The 16,841-nt window shown below is 43.5% G+C and overlaps 1 protein-coding gene across 1 annotated transcript; it reads right to left on the bottom strand.

The window, feature by feature from the left end:
* Positions 1-12,675: 12,675 nt before the first annotated feature.
* ppp1r3ca (protein phosphatase 1, regulatory subunit 3Ca) lies at positions 12,676-15,137 on the bottom strand. The gene is made up of 2 exons (XM_005743584.1): positions 14,943-15,137; positions 12,676-14,646 (listed from the first exon to the last, which is right to left on the bottom strand). Exons 1-2 carry the CDS (start codon positions 14,954-14,956, stop codon positions 13,623-13,625), a joined length of 1,038 nt encoding a protein of 345 aa, XP_005743641.1. The 5' UTR covers positions 14,957-15,137; the 3' UTR covers positions 12,676-13,622.
* Positions 15,138-16,841: the final 1,704 nt, after the last annotated feature.

Here is a 16,841-nt window from a genome sequence, read left to right as displayed (position 1 = left end):
CTCATACACAGGATCAGACTTTGCAAGATGTACACATTTTGTTTTTTACATGAATGCACGTGAAAATCTGAAAAATTGACCACCGTGCCAGAGTTTAGGTTTAGGTTGTGTTAAAACACACTCATTCACAGTGACCATCATGCTGTTTGACAAATGATGGTTACACATGTTTCTGACTAACACCCCGACGAGGCGTGTCACAGATAGACACATAAACTAAATGGCACCAAGTGACACCAAAAATCAATACGTCACGGCTGTTAGTGTGCTAACATTATGATGGCTATGCCCATCTTTCATATACAGGCTGTGTTTTCAGCAGTAATGCTACTCTTATCTATTCTGAGCAGAAGCTTCTCAATAAATGAGTAACAGCTCGGAAACTTCCTCATTTCTGCAGGGACTCACTGTTACTCTCCTCTGTGCGTATTTTACAGTGCTGTAGGGTGTCAACACTAAACAGTGACTGTAGAAAATAAGTGAGACATGAAGATCAATGAAAACAGACAAATAGCTTTTTGTCAGCATTTAACTCGTCGCAGAACTTGTAGTTTTCTTATGAAGACTGGCTTAAAGGTTGACCTACATTTGTGCTGAACACTCAACTTCACAGGAGCATCGGAAAGAGCTGCAAACACAATACTGGCATAACATCACCTTTAACCCTTTGCACGCAGGCCATTCTTTGATATTACCATCTGAAAAAACATCTGAAACTTACTCAGCTGGAAAACTGCAGCTGAAGGGTTAAAAAATAATCTTTCTTGTTTTTCCAGGGAGAACAAAAATGGAAAAATAAGACCCGTATAGGAATGAGACAGCAACGCAGGTGTTCGTGAAGCTGCAGGAGGTCAACGCTGACTGGGCAAGAAACCAAAACAGTGAAGTTTGGTGCTCAAACACAGTGTAAGGGTGACGAGTGAATGTTGTTGTTGCTGATGACAAAATAAATCCAGTTTATGTCCAAATAAGAACTAAGAGTTCACTTTGTCAGATATAACACAATCCGCTTACACACAATAATCCCTGTGTTGAGTGTAATTATGTCTGCTGGTGTTGAGCCTTTCTACAGCGAAACTTCAAATCTGAGCGAGCACCGAGCGCGCTGCCACGGAAATGTGACATTCACAGAGAAACCCCCGGATCCCCCCACTGACATGACCGCTGTGGGCAAACCTCCACCCGCCCCACTCCTGCTGAACAGGTGACAACAGATTTAAGAGCGACAGGCATTAGTGCTGCTGAATCTTTGATGGTATTTATTTTTTGCTGTGTTAGCATCTATTTGCAATGTAATGTGGTTGGCGGAGCACCGTGATTCAGACTGCTGTGCCCGTGCACCACCTCTCGCTGCTGTTGTGGGTGATGGGGTGTTCCTGATGAAAGGCTGTGTTCCCTGTAGCTTAGCATTATGGCAAAGGCAGGACTAGCAGGTTAAAACAGAAGTCTTCGTGTCCTCCTTGTCTGAGCTCGCCACAATAGGTTTAAATGCTAAACACATTTCTTAAAGTCAAAGACTGTTGCATATAATTCAATTTTTGCTCGATGCAATGTGCATAAAGTTAAAAGATTAAAACACATTTTAAAAATAGACTTTTCCACTTGATTCAGTTTTAAATGATGGATTGTGCAGAAAATGTAGAACTGGGCTGGAAGCTCTTCGGCTTTATTACATATTTTGTTTGTGTATCATGTTTTTAAAAAGTAACCAAGGAATAAAATAACTAATTATTTTTGAAAATAAGTAATCAGTAAAGTAACAGGATTACTTTTTCTAGGAGAAGTAATCAGTAATTAGTTACTAATTACTTTTTTCAAGTATCTTGACCAACACTGTCTGGCTCCAAAAGGAAGAAGGGAAAAAAACACGATAGCAGCCAGAGTACCAGCCTGACTTTGCAAACAGGGATACGAGACCACACGAATGAAATCATCAGTAGAATCCAGTAAAAATGACCACTGTGCACTCGTGCAAATGAATTTATGTCTCTGCTGGACTTGAATAGGAATATGCAATGGAAAAAAACTGGATGCTTTGTGGAGGAGCGTCGCGCTGTGGGACGTGTTCCTGTGCCTGACTATCCCCCAGGCAGCATCTCTGTTTATCCCATTTATTACAGCGATGCTGATGTCAGGACTGTGGAGCAGCGAGTTTCAAAAGCAATTACACACTTTCTCAAAAAGTGCATTATGTAACTGAACTTTTATAAAGAAGCTCATTGAGCCACAGCAACAATCTTCCACCCTGCTTTCATCTGGTAAACTCAAAGGTCTGTATCAGGTTCATACGGGAGTTTGACACAGATTTCATTAACATCTGTTTGCCATTAATTCATAAGTGTGTACACACAATCGCAAAAGCAAAGTAAAGTTATTACTTTTAAGCAAAAGAAGTCTTGCTTCTTCTGGGGCTTGTAAAAGCCAGGAGCAATAATATCTGCCTACAAACCGAACACAGAGGTCTTTTATCACGTGTGATGCTCGAGTGTGAGCCAGCAAAGTTCTGAAACTCCCAGCACAGTTTAAATCTGCAGCATGGAGCCGCGCTCAGCACTGCAGAGCTGCTCTGGTAGCGAAAACAACACTTTGTAGCAGAATTTGGTGACTGTTCAAGACAGCAACCCTCGTGTAGCCAAGCTGATCTGCGATAAGATTCAATTTGCATGACTTCAAAGCAACAAATTTCAAACCGGAGGGGTTTCCCTAAATTGGAAAGCAGCTCGCGGTTGCCATTAAGGTCGACTTAAAGGAAAGCCTGTGACCCTCATACCCACCACACCATGACTGCTCTGGCAGGTTCTGTGACGAAGTCAGGAGGAAACAAGAAGGTCTTTGTTGCCATTTTTCTGTTTTTGGACAGCACAGCCGAACCTGAACAGAGAGCCCACTGTGTTTGTGAGCTCCTGGGTGTGGTACAGCGGTGACTTTGCTTTGTGTCACAGCTGAAGCATTTTAAAGATGTTCTAATCATTGTTTAAGTGTTTGCTGTGCTCTGATGGTGAAGACTACAGCGGAGGCCGTGCTCAGAGAATGTGAAAATGAAAAAAGGTACCATGGCGTAAAATCAGGGATGTTGAACTCCAGGCCTCGAGGGCCGGTGTCCTGCAGGTTTTAGATATCACCCAGTTTCAGTACACCTGAATCAAATGATTAGTTCATTAATAGCCCTCTAGAGAACTTCAATGCATGTTGAGGAGGTCCTTCACCATTTGAATCAGCTGTGTTGGATCAAGGACACATCTGAAACCTGCAGGACACCGGCCCTCGAAGCCTGGAGTTCAACACCTGTGGCATAAACCAAGGAAAACTGACTGTTGGTTCAGCATGTTGTTAGCATGATCGTGGCCCACTCCTTGTGGAATTTAGCTGGTGTGACGAGGTTTTCCTCAGGAAATGTGGCTCAGACAGAGTCACTGGTTTTCCTCCAGTTTTCCTGATTGCAGCACCAACACGCAGGAATAAAACAGGACATTTGTTAGACTGTTTTTCTTTCTACCTGCCTGCCATGCAAACAACTGAAGAACATTACTGTAACAGCACTGTGCTTACAATATATATATTGTACAATGATACATTACTGTAATACTGAAAAACATTATGTTATGATTATAGTAAGGCGTTAGCTTAAAACGAGCGTCCCTAATAAAGATTTCAGCAGACTGGGACTCTTTCCTGCTCGTCATACACAGATTATGTGATGAGCGTCTGTGGCCACTCTCACATGTTTTTTAGGCTACTGCTATTAAAATATCCACATCCTGCATGTGAATATACAGAACATGTATATCTGAGGTGAAATTAGGTTGCAAAGACACACATGCATGTGTGTATCTTCACACATTAGTGCATTTGTGTTCTTCTTGTTTGTTGGGCTTTGCTGCACATTTTCAACAGTGACGCTATTGTTTCAAATGATTTTGTTCCCTCTGCAGTTTTACACAAAGCTTTGGATTTCTGTGTAAACACACTTCAGTTGCAGTCATCACTGACACCTATAACACGTAGTGTGTTGTATTTTTCTTCCACTGTGTGTATTTCTGACTTCCTCATTTTTTATCGTCATGTCTCTCGAGTGTAACGTGTCACGACTCACTGTGCTAATCTTAGCATTTCCTGTGTGTGTATTTGTGACTTATATGTTGTTTTGTGTGTGAACATGACTCTTCATGTTGAGACAACTGCCTTCATGATTCAGAGGCAGAGCTTCAGCTACATCGAACAGCTCTCTGTGGTTAACCACTGTGACGCGCTCCCACTAACAGTGCTCACAGAGAAAACCTTAGGCCTTAAAATCACCTATAAACCTCCTACATATATCACTACCTGTGGATAAATCCATGCTTTTGTGTTTCAATATAAGCATTTAGAAAGTAAAACGTCTTAAATGAGCATTTTTTCTGTGGGAATTTTGCATTGAAAGACTAACAGGAAACTAGCAAAGCAAAGCTGACACTTTTTAAATATTATTGTTCTTTAAAAGCACACAATCTTTACTTTCGGTGTGAACATGAACTTCAGCAGCATCCCTTCTGAAGTATCATTTGTTGGTTTTGGTGTCTTTACAGTAACAAACTGACTTGTTTGCTTCTTTTGGTTCAAACTAAAAGGCTAACACTTCACAGTAAGAGAGAAAGTCATCGGGCAGTGGGGCAGTTTGCAGTCAAGGGCAAACTGAGAAATGAGGAAGGGGTTTCTGTGTCAAGTGCAGGAGTTCAAGTATGCTGGAGTTGTTGCTGTGTGGGGGAGGGTAGAGCAGGAGGCTGTCAAAGGAATTGGTGCAGTGAGCTGAATGCTATATCAGCCTGCCGGTGAAGAAAGAACTGAGGTTAAGACAAACCTGCTGGTTTACAGGTCAGTCTAAATTTCTGTCTCATCTGTGGCCATGAGCTGTGTGACCAATGGCATCATGGAAAAATATTTCAAAAGCAAAGGAAAAGGCTTAAAATGAGCTGTATGTGAGGCAGTACAAGAGGGAGATTCAGTTTTAAGCAGTTTTAAGCAAGAGTGGAGAACGGCTGTCTGGTTTAGGAGATAGGAGAAGAGAGCGAGATTGAGCTGGAAAGGATGTGCAGCAGGTTAGGATGATTAAAGATAGAGATGGAAATGTGCTAACGAGTGAAAGGAGCTTGTAGAGAAGATGGGAGGAGCTCCTAAATGAAGAAAATGAGAGAGGGAGAGAGAGGATGGAAGACAGTTAGCGAATTGGGAAGTGCAGAGAATTAGTAAGGAGGAAGTGAGTGCAGCTGTGACATATGGCGATGTCAGAGCTTTAGGCTACGTCCACACTAATCGTTTTCTCTCCATTTTGGCCTCCCGTCCACACTGAGATGGCGTTTTCCTCAAGGAAAAACGCAGCGTTTTGAAAACGCTCTCGAAAACGCATACATTTCAAAACTGAGCTGTCCCGTCACAGTGTGGCCACTCGAAAACGCAGACTTTCTATAATGATGACGCATTTTAGTCATGTGATGCAGTCATGTGACCAATTACGGAGGACATTATACAGCAGTTGTTTTGCTTTCAATTTTGACAGATCTATCTGGGCTGGTGTGGACGTAGTCTGAGTGACTCCAAAGGGACAAAGTGGGTGAGCCACACCATGCTGATATGAGAAACAGTTTCTTCATGATGAAGGTGGGGATGGACAGTCTGAGGTCAGGCAGGAGTGTCTGTGGACTATGATGTTGCTAACATTGAGATCTGTGCTGAGAGCAGGGAACAAGTGGAAGGTGGTGTCTGAAGGGTGTCTATGTGTGAGGAGGTGGAGGGTCATTCATCCTACACAACGAAAGAAATCAGCTGAGGTGGTTCGAGAATCTGACCAGGATACCTTCTGGGTCTTTCAGGGGCATAAAAATGGGAGGAGACCCCATAGCACAGTGGAGAGATTATTTCCACCGGCTAGCTTGGGAACACCTCGTGGCACCTCCAGAAGAACTTGAAATCGGAGGAGACAGGAGATGTGAGCATCTGTGCTTAGATGGCTCCTCCTGTGACCTGGGCCAGATAAGCAGATGGAGGAGATAATGACGCTGTTACAGTGAAGCGCACGTAACACCTCACACCTGGCTCCGCCCTCTGTATACATTTCCTCGTGCTACCCTCCTTCTATCCCCCATCGATGAACACGATCAGTAAAAACTAATCAAACACACGCCGATCCAAACAAACCTAATACCGTGCGTTCCCACTGGCTGCTTATCATTCAGGTCATGAACTGAGGGGATGTTCTATCTCGTGACCTTTAAACTTAGCATATGCTAACTATTTACAGACAGTCAGAAAATACATTCAAATACACACAGGAATGCTTATATGCACACACAAACTTGTATATCTCACTGTGCAGTACCAATGTTACCTTCTAATTGAGCACAACTACACACCCACATCAGCACCCACCTGGTCACCCAGTTTGTTCTGTTTGTTTTGTTTCTGGTGGAGGAGGAGCAGCGTGCGCCTCTTGTTTTTGTTCTGCAGTGTTTTCATCTCAGCCTGCACGTTTCATCTCTGCTGAGGCTTGTCTCCTCTCCTCGCACAACAGTAATTATATATAACTATATATTTCTTTGCTTCTTATTCTGTATCAGCTTGTTCATTCGTCTGTTTGTAGGAGAGCTGTTGTAATTCTAAAGCCATTGTGCAGTCTGATTTAGCATTTCTTTTGTAGCACACTGGGCTGGTTTCAGGTAGCCTGATGATCAAAGTAAACGCACTCTGTGTAGCCAGCGCGTTCTGCCGTCAAGGGCGATCATTGGTTAAATGTGATCATGTGACTGATGCAAGCCAGATCCTTTTATTTAGCAAAACTGTGATTAATAGTTAAATATTATTGTTAAGGAGCACAGACAGGACTTCGCGTGCCCACACACTTTAAAAATAATAATAATAATTTTTTTTAAAAAGTTGCCTCAACAAAAGGGCACTTTGGGGCACACCATCAGGAAAGGGGCGGGTGCTCAAGCCCCTCTAGCCCCCCCCTGCACGTGCCTGCTGTGGGTGTCTGTAAGTGTGGACCTGATGACCATCTGCAGAGACAATACTAGGGTGAATTTTGGGAAGTGATTCCTTTGAGCTAACAAGGTAAACTTTACTTTTACTGGCTTTGGGTTTGTCATGTTGTGATGTGGTGATGAGATAGCCTGTAAGCAGGAGGTGACCGGGAGGGGGGTCGTTGGGTGTCATCTGCATAAAAATGAACCGAGATGAGGACTGACTGTTTTTACATACACCCTTATTTGCCTGTTCTGAAGCCCCCCCCCCCTCCCGTGAAACACAAACAGCTGGAGTCTCTACACTTCAGACTGAGCCACTTCTGTCCTTGTTTAGCATTTGTTGTATTTATATAGAGCTTTTCTAGTTTTATTGACCACTCAGGGTGCATTTAAACCAGGCGCTACATTAACCTTGTTCCAAAGATATTCAGATGTTCATCTTGTCCACCTAAACACTTTGCATATGATGCTCCACAGCAGTTTAGAATCTGGGATTAGCTTAATAGGCATGTCTTTGGACTGTGTGAGGATGCCAATACGGACACAGCGAGAACTAGCAGAGGCCACATCTGAGTGCCCCAGTTTACCAGGAGACTCCAAAGCTTTTGGAGTGAGCTAGCTGGTCAAATGTCTTTGATTTATAATGAGAACAATCAGACGAGGTGGAAACTGAAGGTTGAAAGGACTGATTTCATCTCTTTACGTCTGAGAGGATTGGATTTGTTTTTGTGGCCTTACTGTCACTGCAGGGGAGGTTCCTGTCATGTCCATTGCATGACTTCTGTCCACTCCTGGATGTGATGTGAACTCCGTTCATATTTGACCAGCACTGGACTCTGAGCTGCACGTGAGCTCGGCCACACATTTCTTAGCTGCTAGTGAAACTATATGATAATGTAAACAACGTGATTGTGTAACAAGAGCATTACGTTTTAATAAACACAAAGTTACGCAGTGGCATTAACAAAATTAACAAAATCAAAATTTTAGTAAAAGAATGAAGAATTCAAAAGAATGAATCTGTGTAACCAACTAGTATTTCTTATCTTTAGTAACTTTAATGTCCAATGTTTAAAGATTTAAATGTCTAATTAACAGATCGCTCTCTAAAGGAAGGAGACAGAAACTAAAACTATTTGTTTTATGTAGATGATGTCAGGTATAATCCACAAAAGGATTATTATCAGCTATGAACTGTCTCTCGTCTGAGAGAACCTAAAAACCAAAAGCTGGAAATGAGCATCATTAAGAACAATAGTTTCTGCGCTTTCACCAGGCGGATGATGAGGCCTCAGACATAATACAGTAATGCGGATTAGCCCGAGTCCCCTTCTTCAGTCCTCGTTCTCCCTGTAGAACTATTGAATAATCACTGTCCTTGAAAAGCTTTGCACCTGGTTGAACGAGGCATTTGTGTTGTTTATAACCCAAGGCTTACACCAGTTTCAGTGAAGAGTAAAGTTGTCTTCAGCACAAAAGCCCTGCAGGCAGGGTGGATAGAAGCCACTTTGTACGTGTTTTTTACATTTGCATATAAAAGGTCCAGAGCCTTGTCTCCCCTCCTTGCCCCATTAGCAATTATACAAATGTTATCAGGAGTAGAGAAAGACAAATAGAAGGATTGGCTGAAACCTCCAGATAAGCCTTTGAATGCGCCTGGCTGTTTTCTAGCCTTGCAATAATAAAACACGTTACATCCCACGCTGCTTCTGCATTGGCAGAGAGTACATTCTCGTGAAACAGAGTCGCCTCATGCTAACTGCTAAGTGGTCAGTGGCCCTGTTGCATACTTGCTCCAAGCGGGTCCTCCTGCAAGTGTGGGAGGACCAAAACTGCAGTTTGCTGAACGGCCACTTGATGCTGTCACTAAAAGTGAATCAGTGTGCTACAGTTTTAATGAATGAAACTTGGGTATTTTATCAATATGTTTCTTGGAACAGTGGCGCGGCTGCCCCTCTGTTGGTCTTCCATGGTCTCTTGTGTTCTGGGGGCCTCTGGATGTCTGGAGTTTTGATCTCCTCCATACCTGCTTCACACCCTGGAGGACGGGGCTGTGGCCCCCCCACACTCCCTAGCAGCCCTAACCCTAATGTTTCTTGTCAAACATCTGTGCTACACCCATACAGCCATACATCACTGTAAATCCAAATCTCAGCTACCTTTGACACTAAAAACCAACCTGGTACAGAGGGTTTCTTGCCAAAACAGCCCTGATGAGGCATGGACTCCACTAGACCCTAAAGGTGTGCTGTAGACCTTTGAAGTCCTGTAAGCTAAGCGGTGGGCCTCCGCGGATCAGACTTGTTTGTCCAGCACATCCTACAGATGCTGGATTGGACCGAGATTTAAGTCAACATCTTAAACTTGTTGTTATGCTCCTCAAACCATTCCTAAACCATTCTGTGCCAGGGTGCATTATTCTGCTGGAAGAGGCCAGGCAACACCATCACATTGCCTCTGATGGCTTGCCTTCCTCCCATAGTGCATCCTGGTGGCAGGTGTTCCCCAGGTAAGCAACACACACATCTGGCCATCAGCGTAAAAGAAAAAGTGATTCATCAGACTGGGCCACCTTCTTCCAGTACTCCGTGGTCCAGTTCTGATTCTTTCATGCCCTTTGTTGGTGCTTTTGGTAGTGGAGAGGGGTCAGCATGGGCACCCTGACTGATCTGGTGCTACGCTGCTCCATACACAACAAACTGTGATGCTCCGTGAACTCTGATACATTTCAATAAGTACCAGCAGGACCTTTTTTGGCAATTTGAGCTCCTGTAGCTCATCTGTTGGATCGGTCCACACAGGTCAGCCTTCTCTCCACACATGCATCAGTTGGCCCTGTCGCTGGGTCACCACTGTTCCTTCCTTGACCACTACAGGCTGGGAACACCCCACTAGAGCTGCAGTTCTGGAGATTCTCACCCAATCAGCTGACCGACACAGTTTGACCATCATCAAACAAACTCAAATCCTTGTGCACGTCCAATTTCCTGCACCAAACACATCAACCTTGTGGCCAAAATGTTCACTTGCTCCCTGATATATCCCACCCACTGACAGGTGTGTTATTGACCCATCAGTGGTCTAATGTTATGTCTGATTGGTGTACAAGATGTATTTTGGGCACAAGCCCAGGGGTCCACATCACTGGAGGTTATACAAATATGAGGACTTTTATTTTAAACTTCAGGTATTGATGTTTTTCCTCATCAAAATAAACATGTTTGTTTGTGGATCATAACAGACTGATGATAATATTTGGTGGGATACAGTAGGACCATGTTTTGAAAGAAGACAGGAGGACAGACACTGAGGACCTCCGGAGAGCAGAGGGAGAAAGAGGAAGGAGACACCTTGCGAGTGGAAGGATACTTTAAATATATTATTGTTTGGCAAAAAAAGCATAAAAAATCTATTGGTGCTTCATTTTCCCCTTTACTTCAAATTCTGTCTGACATGTCCTGATGTATACTTTGCATTTTTCAGCAAGTTAATTCACTTTCTGATCACAATTCTTTCCTGCACCTGAATGCATGGTTGATTTTTGTCCAGTCAGAACATCCCTCACAAAGAAACCTATGGTGCAAAGCTGTGCTTAGCAATCAGTTAGTGTCAAGAGGGTAATAAACGTGTTATAGAGTGGTTATGCAGCCATTCAGTTTATAAGCTGGACTTACTGTTTGGGCTCTGCTGTGACTGTGTATCTAAATTTATCATAGAAGTTAGAAATGATGGAGAAAGACTAATAAAGTGCAGACGCGCTGATGATAAAAAATTCTTTCATTTTCATTTACTCGCTTGAATTTAGCACATCTGCCGAGACAGAGTGCAGAGGAATGTAAACAGGAAAACCAAATGAAGAAAAGGAAATGAGAGCAGGCCGTGCAATAAAAATGAAGACAGTGACGGCGAGTGTAGGAACCTACATTCGTACACAAACGGAATGAAAAGCTGACGGGCAGAAAGAGTTTTTGTGATGATCCTTCAGGAAATTACAGGTTTAAAAGGAATGCGGATCCACGTGCCAGCAGGTGGAGGAGAGCTGAAGCCCAAAGCCAGGTTGACTTCACAATCAAAGCGTTGTCTCAAGCTGATACTGGATCAGCTTTTCAATTTTTATGCAGTTGAGCCCACAGTGAGAAATGCAGCAGCAGGGTGGTGATTCTTAAGGAGACCCCCAGGTCAGATTCAACAGTGAAGGTCAAAGTGAAATCTGCACAGATCACTCAGCACAAAGAAAAAGAAAGCTCCACACAGTACATGTCCATGCAGAGTGGGCTTGAGTTCACACATCCACTCAGTTTGTTTCATTACGAACATAAAGGATTTCAAGAAATCTGACAAACTACGTCTTGTAAAGAGTTTTTCACACTTCACAAAGTTGCATTTTCTCCTAAGTTTAGAACAAAATATAAAGCATTTGGCCTTGAACAATTCAGAAACACGGTGTATAACCAGAAACTCACTCCGGATAGGATCACTTAGGCCTCCAGTAACAGTCTGAGGAACACTTGGAGGAGGATAAGCTAATAAGTACAACTGGATAACGATAATTTGATGAGTCATGGGGTAAAAACATCACTGTCTTCATCCATGGTATGTCATGGTACTGTATCGTGCTTTGAGTAGAGAGTTTTCTTATGTAAAAGCTATACACATGAAAGCTAAAGATGCACTCCAAGAGTTCAAGCGTGATAAAGAGAGAAAATATTCCGGCTTCACCCTGATCCAGCCCGAGGACTTTCCTTTGTGCATGCCAGCCGGTCACCATTCTTCCTGCTGAATATGAATCCAGCACGAGCAGCCGCACGGACAAGTGAAACGAGGGAAGCGAAATAAAGCCCAAATTCCTGCAGGCAGCTGAGGCGTGTTCTGTTTGTAGTCACTCCGAATGTACAAGAAATGCATCTGAAATCTGTGGAGCAAGTCACACGTCCTGAACGCAGCTGATCAAATTAAGGAAGCTGTTATCTGAAACTGAAACTTGCACGTGGGACATAATGCATGGACGAATGCATTGTGTAGATCAGTGAGGACTGACCGGTCACTATGATTAAGCCGGCTTTAACTAAACTGTCTCTATGGGAAGATTTTTAGTGTATACAGGTGACATGATACCGACTAAAAGCCTTCCGGCCATTCAGACCTGTGTTAAATCCATCTGATGTGACAGAGATGGATTTTTAAAGTAAAACTATAGAAGAAAATCTGTAACTCAGCATGACTATTTACTATGTTGCATATAATAAAGTCTCGCCGTACTTTCCCTTCTTGTTTTGATTGAATAAAAGCCCCGCCCACTCCCGGTATAGGCACACATAAATGATTCATCTCAAATGTTTGTAAACACAAGCTTGTTTTGCTGCTGTGTTTACAAACATCAGTTATGTAATTGGAAGAATAAAGTATCCAACTATTAATAATATTTATGAGATATTTAAAACCAGCCCATTAATCATTTTGATGAGTTGAGGGTTTGAATTCCTGCGATGCATGCTGCTCACAAGCAGACTATATTTTATACTTGTTAGCATGTAAACCTTGTTTTTAGGAGTCTTCAGTGTAATTGCATGAAAGACTGACTGTAACCAAAACCAGAGAGAAGCTACTGGGATTATGTTTTTCCCCAACACGTGTAAAAGCTACCAGCGTTTGTTTCAAAGACAGGTCTGGGCTCGTAACATTTTAGCACAAATATAGAAATTTATTTCAAAAAGGAAATACATAACGACGTGGTGCGCGTCGGCAACACACGCCTTCAAGTGATACACAGAAGGCCGGGCACAGAGCTTTCTTCAGTGAAGAAAATACATAAGCTGTTTCAAAACAGAAAATTCTTGATTCCAGCCACACATACTGTACACTCATCTTCAAGAATTGCACTTCTAAAAGCAAACATTCGCTCTTACATCATTTCTTTCTTAACATACCAGAACCACAGACGTTTCCAAACTTCTCCCCAGTTTGAAGCAACCACTCACATGCAGCGACTTTTCTTGAGACACAATAGCAGCTCACTTCCATCATATTACCACTCAAACATTGTAGCAGACAAATATGTGCAATTTACATGGAGGGAAAGAAAGGGCGGCATGTCTTAAATATTAAAGTTTAGCCATTTTTAATGTCCAAACGTTTAGTGTGCATTTTTCATTAGCAATGAATCAACTGTGTTTTCTGTAGTAGAGAAGCATAATTGCGCCATGCGCTCCCCATATTTCCCCCTTCAATATGAAGGACTTGATCAGCTCCATTTACAGATATCACATTATTAGGGACATCTCAATCAGTGCTTATGTTACCCAATCCGTCAGGCCCTCCAAAGGGGGCTCCCCATTTATCTTGGCTTGTACAAATAATTTGTATTTTAGTGGGCAGGCACAATGAGAAGGCACATGAATATTTTACAACAGGAAACCCGAAATATTCGTCATTCTCCACCCATATTTCATCAATCATTCATCATTGTCCTCAATCGTTACAGCAAAAACCAGGTCAGTTGAGAACATTACTGCTTCAGTTTAGTCTCTGGCTGCGAGTCAACCCACAGCTGGATTCGTACTGAATGCCCTGTCAATGTCTGTTTGTGTTCTTCTGCTTAATGCCAGTTCAGCAAACATGCCGCAGGTTTCACCAATAAGGCACTGTGTTATCGATCTGACCCCAGCTCTGCCAGCCGGGAAACAGTCCGCTGGACATGCGTGGGCTGCCGAACTGATCGAACTCAAGCTCCACTAACTTGACCCCCTCATTTTTCTGCTCTGGGGACTTTTTCTGCTCAGCAGAACCGAGGGAGGGCCGAGTGTTCAGGTCCTCTCCGTTCCAGCCGATGTGCTTGAGCGCATAATTCTTGCCGTCATTATTGTCCCAGAAGGTCTGACCCTGGGTTTTGAAGCAGATGCAGAACTCCACCCGATTATGCGGCGGGATGAAGCAGGGCAGCTCCAGGACGAATGCGAAGGTGTCGTTGTCCTGGGAGCTGTACACGTTGTTCATGAAGGTGCAGTCGATGTCGGTGAAGCTGACCCACGAGTCGTAAGTGACGCGCACCACAACTGTCTTCTCAAACCCGATGTTCCTGACCTTGATGGTGCCCGTGAGCGAGCGCTCCTGCAGGGAGCAGTTCTCCAAGCAGACCGAGTTCTGGATCAGGCGGTTCCGGAAGCCCAGGTAGTCGGCCGAGGGCTGCTTGAAGTCTAACGCCAGGCTGCGAACCGAGCTGATCTTTAGATCCATTGTAGCCGTTTCAAGGTCTGTCATGTCGAACTGCAGCTCATCTGCGATTGCGTCCAGGTGCTTGCTTTGATACGGCTCATCATCAAATTTGGAGAAGACGTGGATGACGGTGAGCGACATGCCCTTTGTGTCTGCAAACACCACTTGCTTCTTGCCGGCCTTGCTGTTGTTCCAGGCCACGCAGTTACCGTCATCTTTCTGCTGGTTGCTGAGGCAGGGTCGCAGAGGTCTGCAGAGCTGCTGTTTGCGGTTATGGGTGCTGGACCGGTTCACCCGGTTCTTGGCCCTCTGCAGGTCCTCGTAGTGGCTGAGGAAGCCTCGAAGAGGAGGCGGAGAATGGCTGATGTAGAACCGCATAGCCACATCCATCGGCATTACTGGGCCGGGCATCGCTGATGGACTGAAAGATCTGAGCACACTGACGGAGGGAAAAGGGGGAAGGAGAGGTGATGAGGGAGAGGATAAAAGTTGAGAGAGTTAGAGAAAGTTTCAGGGAGATGAAAAGAGGAAGACAGGCGACATTAGAATGATGCCTAATCCAAACAAATATCGCTTAACTTATCAGGTTTCAGCTCTAGTTTGATAAAACTTGTTAGCATGTCGCCAAAAATGGTTGTAAAATCCATCCAGTTTCTAAATAGCTTAACTTTATGCACAGTGAAAAAAGCGACGCATCTATTTATGTTTTCCTTGTTGTTTGTCAGCTAGGCTTACCTTGTAGCACTCATGGAATAAAAGTAGAAGGCTCCAAGAAAAAGAAAAGTCGGTTTTTAAAAGTTCTCAGTTTGACTTTTGCAGTTTGCAGAGCAGCTTTTCCTATGAGTGCATGCTGCAGTCACTCCCCCTCTTCTTCCTACTGTCTCGCTCTCTTCCTCCCTTTCAGTGCCTGTGCTGCTCAGCTCTCAGGGATTTCAACTGCCACATAGAGATAATTAGCATATTCAGTCATATGGTTCCTGAAGCAACCAATGGGAAGTAAGTGGAAATCTAAGTCAGCCAATCAGCTTGAGTTTGACCTGGCTGTCAGCCAGCTGATAGGGGCGTGTGGCCCTGCATGGGCCTCATGGTTGAGATGCCTCTGCCTGTTGCCTCAGCTGCTATTTGAGAAACATGATGGACCCCTGCTGGTGTTAGAGGTGACTACTCACTGCAGAGTGCAGCATATCCCCTGTGGCTCCTCCTTATCATGACTGGGATTCCCTTTACACGCCACAGCAGGGTTATTCGTGTAAGAGCAAACGCACCGAGAGGAATCTTGAAACCGATATTTGGCTTGTTTAATCCAACACAGGGATCCTTTGTAATATATTTTTATATAATACAGAATACAAGCAAATTGGAAAGGTGTTGTTGCAAGGCACCGTCTCACAGTGTTTGGTACTTTTGACCCAGAATTTCAATCAGAGAGCACAATGTCAAAGCCTGAAACAGGCTGGGTATAAAAGATGGACAAATCTGTAGTGATGTTTCCAAGTGGTTCTGAAGTTTTTTGGTGCTGTCGTTGTTTTTTAATGTCAGCTAACAGAAAAGCTGCATTCAGACTGTGTGGGTACATTGCTGTGACACAGGCACAATAATTAGTGCAAGGTAAGAATGTCACACATCAAACCTGAGGCACCAACAGTTGCAAGGTCGATTATAGTAACTTGAATTATCCGAGGTGAGGCCTGCAAGTGGGTGATTTTTGGCTCGGGGCTTTTTGCCTGAGGCAAAGCCAAAGAGAGAAAAGAAAAGAGTGACAGCAAACAATATAAGATTTAAATCACAGCACTGTGACGCGTGCGGTTATTGTGATGTCCATAAGCTGATTGTGTCGACACAAGTCTGGTAATCCTTGTTTGAGCGTAAACTTTATTTATTGTGTCATCAGTAACAGGAATATTGGCCAAAACAGCATCTCTGAGAGCTTTGACATGTTGCTGTTTTAGACAATTGTTTTGGGTCACCCAGACTGACCTCCCCTGCCGAGAGACTAGCTTAGTTTTTTGTAATGGTCTCTACAAATGGCTGGTTGCAGCTTGGGAATAACTAAAGATAATAACATTGTTTTTCTTATGACAGTGAATCTGAAAGATGCCAGTGTTTGTTAGTTAATGCCATGCAGCACCGTAGCTAAACCTAACCATTGGTTTCTCATGTCTGAATCAAATGACAAAGTTTTACAAAGTGTAGCCATGAAATGTGGACAGAGCAGAATCATGTTTATACTGTAGCTTTCAGTGTAATCGCACTGACAGAGAAGTGTTGAGAAAGGCTCACAAAAAGCATCTCTGGTTCCTCGTACTCGCAGTTGTTGCTGTTTTCACTTTAAGACATTTAGACAGAGATGCTATTTTTAAAGTTTTATCGATTTTTCAGCCGTGGGTTAAACATTACCATCTGAAAGTTTGATTAGACCCATCAAACAAGATTTTTATCAAACACAGAAATAGCTAAACCCCGGGCTAATGGCTGTATTCACGTTTTGTTTTGTTTTTTGTTATCATTTGGGAGGAAGGTGAAAATTTGTAAACTCTGCTCTCTCCTGAGGCCACAGCGAACCAAAATTAGGGGGAAAAAACCCTATTTGAACATGCTCCATCCACCTCAGTTCTCCAGATTCTTCCGAACAAG

This window comes from Pundamilia nyererei, unplaced genomic scaffold (genome assembly GCF_000239375.1).
Source record: "Pundamilia nyererei isolate P.nyererei 1_Seehausen unplaced genomic scaffold, PunNye1.0 scaffold00133, whole genome shotgun sequence".
In the NCBI taxonomy this organism is placed as follows: domain Eukaryota; kingdom Metazoa; phylum Chordata; class Actinopteri; order Cichliformes; family Cichlidae; genus Pundamilia; species Pundamilia nyererei.
The sequence above is the reverse complement of the archived record's forward strand: the minus strand, read 5'-3'. Positions and strand labels throughout refer to the sequence as shown.